Raw genomic sequence first — 10,025 nt, forward strand, 5'->3', positions numbered from 1 at the left:
GTGCGTTGTACATCATGTTTCTCTTGCTGCCCGTTTTGGTGGAATCTTGCACCTTAGATAGAAACGGAAGTTGGCGGGAGCGTTTGCATCTCTAGCTTCAAAACAACTTTCTAAGCTTCTATGGGAAGTCATTAAGCCAACGCCCGACAGTCTGACAACTTCATGTTGCATTCTGTAGCAGCCTGAAACGTGCATCACTATATTAGCATGTACACGAAGCATGATCCACATGCCTACACTTCTAGAGTGTGATATAACAAGCACACAGTATGACAACGCCACAATGTTTTTTTTTTCTTTGTGTGATCTTTAGCAATGCCATGCCCACATTGCTGATCGAGCCATCCTTCACCAATAGTTACACCAATCAATTCAAGTATCGACAGTTGAGGCATGCATCATCTCGTCGATGATGTCAACAAAGCTATCTGTGAGCGGATCTACATTACGGAACCAGGAGTTAATCTACATAACGGCAATAGGAGTGAATCTATGATAGTCCACTTAATAAAATGTGCATGGCAAAGAGTCATTTGGTTTACATCCCAATTTTCACCTCTGGGCTCCTCTGGTTGGGTCATATGCGCCAGGATAAGGCGCTGATGGTGGTGGTGGTGCTTGCCCTGCATTTGCAGTGCCACTGCTCGACTGAACTTGCCCAGCAGGATATCCAGCGCTACCAACTGCACCATACAAGCTTGCAACATCCGTAGCTGCACAGCTGCTTACTGGGTTCGGAGGCACAGTGTAGCCAGCAGGATAACTAGGCACGGCACTTTGCGCATAACCTGGAACTGGATAGCCAGAATAACCTGCATATGCGTTAGCTTGTGCAGCATGCATCTGATAAGCAGAAGCAGCATCATAAGCTGTCGTGTATGTGTATGCCCCAGCCTGGGTTCCCTGCTGATATGCCGCAGCCTGGGTTCCAGGCTGATATGTGGAGGGGTAATTGGCATATGCACTTGCATATGGGTTTGTGGCCGCTGACACAGCTGTAGCTTGTGCAGTCCCAGGCTGTGACAGTGTCACCTGTGCACCAGACGCCTGAGCCGCAGCTGCTGCCTGTGCTGCTACTCATTGAAAGAATCAGATGGAATCAAAACATCAGAGTATGAAATTATGCACACAAGGAGCAAAATATGTATGCATGTATATCTCAAGATAAATTATGTGCACATGCACATAAATGTAATTGTCAATTTCTCATAAATTACATATGCAAATGTTTTCTCATAAAGAGGCCTAGAGATACAAGGCAATTAGCTATTTGATAAGCTCCTATATGTTTCCAGCTATAATATTGAAGCCCAAAACAAAAATACTTGTGAGCTAAGCAATAAAATATGTTTGGCAAAGTTTAGCTATCATCCCCTCAGGTAAGCCTAAGAAAAATAAAAACTATCTTACACACATAAGCTACCAAAAGCTTCCCAGTAAAGTTGCGCCAAAGAAATCAGAAAGTGTACCCAATTTGCTACAGAAGTTGAAGCCTAGTCTAGAACAACCATTTTTGATGGCACATTGCTAATGATAGAATAGTATGTGCCAAAATACAATAAAATTGTGGACAAGGTCTTAAAAGATCAATATGTAACTTATGACTAGTTTTCTAGAACTGTGAATAACACAGTTCTTCAGTTTTCAGAAGAAAATTTAGCCAATGTAGTTCTAGGGTTGACATGTGATTTACGTAGAGTCATCAGTGATGAAAAAATCAGCCAAGTAATCGGTGATCGGCAGGGCAACAAGTAGATTAGCCTGTTATCGGCTCTAAAATCGACCAGTCAACCCGATTAGTCGGGTTGTTAGACCCATTAATCCCCTCACTCAGGTAGCAAAACGACTCGCGTCGCAACTCAACCCCAATAGCGCCCGCCCCTCATGCCTCTCGTGCCGCCGCCGCTTAGCTCCGACGCCTCCTGTATCAGTCCCAGCAGAGCGCCGCCCCTCTTGAAGCCGGAGTCGCCTCCTCAAGGCCATGTATGGTAGCACCATAGCATAGCAGCAACACTGTAGCAGTAGACCGACTGACTGCGTGAGGAACTAAGCCTCCCTTTTTGGTTTTTGAAAAGAGGAAGCAATTAAGAATGACGAGCACCAGTGAAAGTGCAAATGCTAGAGTCCTTCAGAGAAATTCAGATGATATAGGATGGGAATTTGGATGCTTGATTGATGCAAATAATTTACAAAGAGTACAATGCAAATTGTGTGGAAAGCAAATGGGTGGAGGGATTTTTAGGCTCAAGTGTCATGTTGCTCAAGTTAAAGGGCAAGTGACAAGTTGTGTCAAGGCCACAAAGGAGCAGCAAGAGAAGTGTAAGAAGTCTCTTGACGAAACAAAGGCTAAGAAGGTGGCTAAGGTTCAACATGAGCAAGAGCTAAGAGACATCACCATTGAAAAAGATGGAGCCGAGGTAGAAGAGATTGATGAAACTAGTTTTAGTGCTAGTGCACCGAAGAAGGCAGGGCCTATGGATAATTTTGTGAACCCAATTGATCGTTCCATCTCTATGACGAGGCAACAAAATATAAATGACGCTATTGACAAGGAGAGAACTTATAAGGTGGGGCAATATTTGGAAGATGGTTGTACAAGAGAAATATTCCTTTCAATAGTATCAACGATGATGACTTCAAGCAATTTTGTGAGGCTCTTGGTCGGTATGGTCTAAATTGGAAGCAACATTCCCAATATATTTTTAAGGGGAAGATGGTGTTAGAGGAGGTAGAGGAGGTACAAAGAACTAAGGATTTGTTGAATCCACATGAACTAGAGAGGGTGCAAACAGGGTGCTCTATCATGACCAATGCTTGGACGGACAAGAAAAGGAGGAGCATTGTGAACTTGTGTGTGCATTGCAAGTTGGGGACTTCCTTTATAGAATCAAAAGAGGCTTCAGCTGATGCACACACAAGTGCATACATATTTGGTTATGTGGATGAGGGCATTGAGAAAATAAGTCCCAAAAATGTTGTGCAAGTAGTCATGGATAATGCTTCCAATAACATGGGAGCAAAGGAGATGTTAAAGGAGAAAAGGCCAAACATATTCTGGACCTCATGTGGAACTCACACCCTCAACTTAATGGTAGAAGCACTTGGCAAGATGAAACAATTCTCTCTTACAATCACTAAAGCCAAGGAAATGACAATTTTTATATATTCACATCCTACTACATTGTCTTTAATGAGAATTCATACTAAAAAGAGAGATATTGTTAGGCCGGGTGTGACAAGATTCGCTTCCTCATTTCTTACCTTGTAAAGTTTGCTTGCTAAGAAAAAACAAGAGAAATGGCTTGTAGTGAGGCTTGGAAACAATGCAAGCACTCAAGGTCAAGGAAAGGAAAGTAAAGTTGCATATGCCACAATAATGACTAGGGGCTTTTGGAACAATGTTGCTCTTTGCATCAAGGTTTGTGAGCCATTGGTGAAATTGCTTCGCTTGGCCGGTAGTGATGGTACATCTATGGCCTCTATGTATGGAGAACTTTTAGAGGCAAAGAAGGCCATCAAGCTTGCTGTTGGCAATTCAGAAAGAAATAATAATGTGATCATTGGATCCATGGAAAGCAAGATAAGTGGAAAGCTTGATTCTCCATTACACATGGCAGCATACCTCTTGAATCCCCGTTATAGCTATGTGGATACATCAATCTTTGGACATGTAGAAATCATGACTGGCTTCATGGATGCTAGTGAAATGTTTTATCATGGAGATGATGATAAGCAAAATCTTGCTCTTAATGTAGACTTGCCTATGTTTAGATATCAACAAGGCATGTTTGGGAAGGTGGCGGCCACTAAAGCAATTCACAATGATAATTTTGCTGCCAGTAAGCTTGTGTGTTCTTGCAAAATTATCATACATATACATACTTACGCAATTTCGCTTAATTGTAGGGTTGTGGTGATCAACTTACAGATTGCAAGTTCCTACGTTGCAAAGAATGGCTGTCGGGATACTAAGACCTCAAGTGCATCCAGATGTGAAAGAAATTGGAGCGCATTTGAAATGGTAACTCTCACAATCCCACTATTGAAATCTTTAGCTTCCTAAATCCTCACCAAACTTTCCTAACTAGTTTTTATTTTGCAGTTTGAAGGTAGATGCAAAGAGGAGAAATAAACTAGATGTGTGTCGTGTGAGCAATCTAGTATTTGTTCAATTCAATGGAAGAATGATGGACAAAAGAAAGAAGTGTTCTATCTATAGTGATGTCCTTCTAGGTGAAGATGCTTCCCATGCACAGGATTGGATATATGAATGTGATGAAGAGGTTGATCCTACAACAGGGTTGTCGTATGATGTAATTGATAAAGCAATGGGGCCACAGAAGCAATATAGCCTTGTAGGAGCCAAAGAGTGAGAGAGCTCTATTAAGTAGAAGAATTTGTTTCTGAAGATGATTCCGAACAAGAGTTCAATATGGAGGAAGAGATTGAATTTGAGTCCGATGATGGTGGGGTGGTTTCAACCAAAGAGAATGAAGAGGATGAACCAATGGATATTTGAGCCTACAACTTGTCAACTTATTTATTTTGCTGCATAGAACTTATCTGAGTTAGATAAACTAAGTGTCTATGTGTGAATTGTGATTGTGTGAACTGCTGTCATGTGTGCTGGACTGTTGTCCTTTTTATTTGTATTTGAGACTATCTTTTGTGTTTGATTGAATGAGAATGATTGCTACCATTTTTTTTTTGGAATTTATAGTTTATATTTGAAGCACATACTCATGGATTGTTATTTATTTTGCAGATTTATCGCCTTCCAATCAAGGATTCGTCATCAAAACTACAATATCCTTGATGTCCTAATTAGATCTTAGCATCTTATACATGTTTACATAAGTACTTTATACCAACCGATTAATGATCGACCAATTAATTCAGTTAATCCCAGATTAACCGATTAATCCCTACTCCTTGGCCGGACGTGCAGCTACCGATCACCGATTTTTTGAATAATGAGAGTCATAACAACCATGAACCAACATAATATGTGCTAGCAAAATTATAAGAACCAACTAAAATTAGAAACCGATTAATACAGTGCTAGTGGCTATTGCGCATTGCGCTAGGCCGCTAAACAGTATTTTAGCTAATTTCTAGAATGTGGCATAATGGACAATCGACTCGATTGTTCCCAGATCCGCCCTTCTATGAGTATTAACTTGCATCTCCTACTTGACTTTCCAAAAAAGCAATTAGTGTATAATCATATTAAATTATTACATCACATAAGTCATCACTCATGAGACTTTTTGTGTTTCTTTTTTGTATTTCTTTCTTTTCTTGACTAATGAACTTTCTCAGTTAGTCATATTTGTTGTCCAAGAACTGTGCTCTGAAGCACACGGCGGCCAAAAACTTGATCAATGACCACAAGTAAACAGACTAAATCCCCTAGACGGGGTTACTTCCATTAATTCAGCAAACCCAGCCCAGCATGTTGTTCTGCCCATACAAGTTAGAGACTATCTGCTATGGACACTTTACACTATGCTTTCTCCAAATACAACATGGGATCTATGCATAATTAAATTCTAATCTACAGTTGATAATATCATAATAATACTGAAAATTCTTCTGGAAATGAGAAACTAAAAATAGGCAGGGCAACCAGGATTCAAAATGGGAAGCCTACGAGGACAGAAACCTAGCAGTATTCATAAATCAAATGCAAAAGAGATTGAAATAGAAATGATATTGCCCCTTCTAAGAGCACAGCCTGGTAAGGTTCCACTCACAATCTAAAAATTAAGGGAATGTGGATAAGTTCAAGATAAAACATCGAGAGAATGAGAACATTTACCCTGTGCCCGCCTTTCGGTATTGGCCACATCAGCACGTAGCTTCTCAGCCTGTTTAGTCATGGTTATCAGGTTCATTTCCATTGTCTGCATCTGCTCAACTTGCTTGATGTTTGTATTTTTCTCAAATTCAAATTGAGATCTTCCAATGCAAAGGGAAAAACACATCATATTAACAAAAACCTATTTACCACCAAGGCTTAGGTTGGTAGGAAAATGTGAGGAACATTATCACAAACCGTAGACTATGATGCTCTTTCCGTAGCCCATCTAGCTCAGCAAGCAACTCAGGAAGGCTTTTATTGTCACCAGATGCAGAGAGTTTCTGTCGTTCTTTGGTCATATTCTCTATCTCAAGGGTTAGCATTTGCCTTTCAGTAATAAGTCTCTTTGCCTCCATATGCACTTGGTGAAGCTCCTTCTTCACTGCATCACCACTATGTATGTCTGCATCCATTAATCTGATTCTCTCCCACAAATCTCTAATTTGCAAATCAGTCTCTGCCTGAACTTCACCTAGGTGGGCGCGAATCATTTGCATCTCTTTCTCAGTATCAACTATGTCCTGTCTCAAGACCACATGGCTTTTTGCTAACCGCTGATTCTCCCTGATAAGCTTTTCTACCTCTGCAGTCTGCATGGCTAGCTTGCTCTCCAGCATCTCCAGTGTGGCCGAAGAGTCCAAAGGTGAGCGGCTAGAGAAGCTGGCTGCAGCGAAGGAACCATGGCGCATCAGACCTGGAGCTTGGGCACTCAGTCCATCTAGGTGTTCACGATGAGACATTATCCTAAAAAGGAAAACAGCATTAAAAGGGGAGCTAACAAATGTAAAGTGCTTTCAATAACTGCAAGTAACAATTAAACTTATATATTACATCAGACCAATTGACATGGCACCCACCAGAGATTACAGAAGCACTTAGCAAATTCCACATATGTATTTTAATTTGAAAGGTTGCTGGTACTACATGTTTTTCCTATACATCGATATGTTCCGGGACATGCGTCCCAGAAGGTTCCTATCCAAGGAAAGCAACAAAGCCTACATATAATCAACTCAGTCAAAAGAGGACATTGCATTGATGGAATCAGTGCAGGACTGCAGGTATGTAAACAGCTCAACATTATCCAGCGTTGAGTGCACACAAAACAGCACTCTTCCAAGCCATTCATGCTTGAGTTCCAGTCACGGGGACATCTAAAACATAAGCTAAATCTATCTCCAACCACATGAGCATCAAATGGATCAGCTAAATCTGTCTCAAGAAATCATGACCTGACAACTCAATGATAGGATCTGGAAAATAGCACAGGGTGGGCCACAGGGAGAAGAAAACCAGCTACCTCAACAGCAACATCTATTAAACTGTGAACATTTCCACATGTCTATAAGTCTATTCCAAGATACTACGCAAGTATGAATTATGCAGCATTCAATTCCAGTGACTGCAAGCTACAGTATCTCCTGAAAAACTCACATCATCTAAGCGCATAGCATGCATCTCCTCTCAGGATGCACCATCTCTCACAAACCCTAGCACATTTGCAAACAGAAAGAATCCGTGCAGCAACACGAACATTTGCACTGATAATTGTGGAGGCAACCCGACTCATCACTCGGGAGAGGATAAGCATGTAGTACAACCCCTTAAGCATTAGAGGCGGACTTAGCGTTGGGCATGGGTGTTCAGCTGAACACAGCTGAACACCCGATCCTTCTTAATTTTTGGAAATTTGGATTAGATAGCTCACAAAGCAGGTAAGAGATCTATCTCCCAGAATAAATTGCATCCAAGCAAGTTAGGGCTCCTTACCAACGAAAGAAAACAACCCTAAATTGGGATGGGTCACCAATCCAATCCAATCGACGCGTCAACGGGGGAAGTGTGACTGGCTGCCTGCCGTTCTTTGGTGGAGCACACCAGAATATGGCGGCTGCCGCTCTTCTTCTTCGGTGGAAGGAGGAGTTCACAGCGGTTACAGTCTTACAGAGTGGCCGAATCGAGTCAGTGGGAGGTGCAGTGTGGTTGGTGTTTATCGAGGGAGATTCTGAGTCAGCCTAGTGCTTGTCTCAACCAGTTTTTGGGCTAATCCCAGCCCGATGTGGGAAGGCCGGAAGCCCAGATTGATTACTAATATGCTTTTTCCCCCTAAAAAACAAATATACTTTTTTCAGTCATGTAAAAAAGGAACCTCTATTTCCACTTCAAACAAAGAAATTTATATTGGAAGACTATTTTTACAACACCATGTGGTGTAACTGACCCGCTTGTAATTGTATAGGAAATGGACATCGGCATGTGTATTAGCTTATAAGTGGTGTAAAAATATTGTAGCTACATATAAATAGAACAATCTATTAGTTCCTAACTATAATCTGACTAACTTAAGGTATACTATATAAGAATCACCTATGAGCTATATAATCAACTTATAAGCACATAAACTAACTTGCAAGTATATTAAAAAATATTTGTAAGTACAATTCAAAGTCTTTTAGTGTCCTATAGACAACTTTTGAAGGACAGGAGCTCAACCCAAAAGTTTTGGTTTGGTCCACCGATTAACAGCGCCATTCAAGACAAATGGAGTAGGAAAAGTTGTGTTCGCCCACATCGAGCCAAAGCTCTCTTATCACCATTGCACCAAGAGCATTTTGCAAAGTTATTTAATAGATATGTTACTAATATTTGGTCAAGTATTATGTGTTTCCTTATTACCCATAACACTCTCTATGCCTATCTCTTTTCGAGTTACCTTGATCAACAAACCTCTCTCTGCGCACATTCAGACAACACTGAGTGATTGCAAAGAGAGGAGGCATAGTAGACAAACAACACGGTCTATAGTACTAGCATCAATAACCAACATTAGTCATTAGAACAGTTTTAACTTTTTAGTTGTAATTGTGTCTCTCATTCCTAGTCATTAATTTTCTATCGAAAATGTATTTTGTTATAGATCTTAATGTGTTTTAAAGTGGAGTACTTACACCAAATGTCTGGCACTATCCAGAACCATCCTACACAGGGATGGCAATCAGGCGCGACGGGACGGGTGGACCTTTTCATACTCGTACCCGTCAGTTTTATCTCACTTACGGACATACCCATGAACACTGACGTGCGAAGAACCCATCACCCGCGGGGCATGCCCGTGTGCCAGCCAACATTTCCGACCCTTCTCACCCCTAACCTCAAATTTAACTATTATTTACGTAATCAGACTGATTCTTGAGACAATATCTAACAATTTCCAATACAAAAATAACCTCTACTGCAACCATAAAAGCACTGTTCGACATCAGTGTTCTCTTAACACTTTCTCCATAAAAAATACAAGACGACCACTGCAAGTTAGTTTAACAAAATACAAGAAGACCCTTAACCTCAGTCCTCAAATCAGTTCAACACCTGAAATCACTAAACAGCTAGAAATAATAACCTGTCCGAGTGGGGCGTCGAGTCTGCAGCGGCAATTGCCGATCTCCCGCAAGCGGCTGCACCTCCGTGGTCTCGCTCCTAGGCGATGGAGCTTCGTTGGCGTGGAAGGAGAAGAAGGGGCCCCAGCTCAATGATTCGGAGTCTCAGCAGCGGCGCAGTTCGAGCAGCGCGGTGGCTTCGATGCCGGCGGCCCGGATCCGGCGGCTTGTTCCAGCTTCTCGCGCGTAGGCGCGTGGCCGGCCGCGGCCGCCGGCGATGAGTAGATTTGAGACCGGAGAGTGAGAGAGGTAAGGAATTGTTGGTGGCGGCGGTTAGGGCTGTGGGGGTGACCGGGTGAGGGATGGTTTTTCGGTACAGATAAGTGTTACTAGGTTGATTCGCGCGCCTATGCGCACCCGTGGAATTTTAGTACTGGGTAGAGCAGCGGAGATAATATTTGGATAATATAATTATGGTAATATTGTCTGATAAAAGAAGACTAAAAAATTAGAGCAAAAGACGCGCTATGCCGCACCTGTTCTGTTTTTCGTGATTGAACTTTTTTTTTCATGTACAGAGCATGCTAAAAGAAGTCTAAACAAATTGGGTTCACTAATTTTGGGCATTTCATGATTTAGATATGAATTTTTCAATATTTAACATATTCAGTTAATTATAGTAAAAACAGTATCAATCTCATACATGCATATAATTTTAAAATGTAGATGACAGAAATACGAACCCAATAAAATTGGTTTAATATTTTTTTGAGTTCTAGATGTTT

General features: G+C 41.4%; 1 protein-coding gene across 4 annotated transcripts; it reads right to left on the minus strand.

The window, feature by feature from the left end:
* Positions 1-23: 23 nt before the first annotated feature.
* LOC133888059 (protein FLX-like 4) lies at positions 24-9,626 on the minus strand. 4 transcript variants are annotated; one of them, XM_062328166.1, is made up of 5 exons: positions 9,264-9,626; positions 6,059-6,607; positions 5,822-5,961; positions 557-1,073; positions 24-182 (listed from the first exon to the last, which is right to left on the minus strand). In XM_062328166.1, exons 2-5 carry the CDS (start codon positions 6,601-6,603, stop codon positions 161-163), a joined length of 1,224 nt encoding a protein of 407 aa, XP_062184150.1. In that variant the 5' UTR covers positions 6,604-6,607; positions 9,264-9,626; the 3' UTR covers positions 24-160. The 4 variants fall into 4 exon arrangements, with proteins under 4 accessions (XP_062184150.1, XP_062184151.1, XP_062184149.1 ...); XM_062328167.1 differs by lacking the exon at positions 24-182 and adding an exon at positions 271-440; XM_062328165.1 differs by lacking the exon at positions 24-182 and adding an exon at positions 416-465 and having other exon boundaries at positions 557-1,070.
* Positions 9,627-10,025: the final 399 nt, after the last annotated feature.

This window comes from Phragmites australis, chromosome 13, assembly GCF_958298935.1.
Source record: "Phragmites australis chromosome 13, lpPhrAust1.1, whole genome shotgun sequence".
Taxonomy (NCBI): Eukaryota; Viridiplantae; Streptophyta; class Magnoliopsida; order Poales; family Poaceae; genus Phragmites; species Phragmites australis.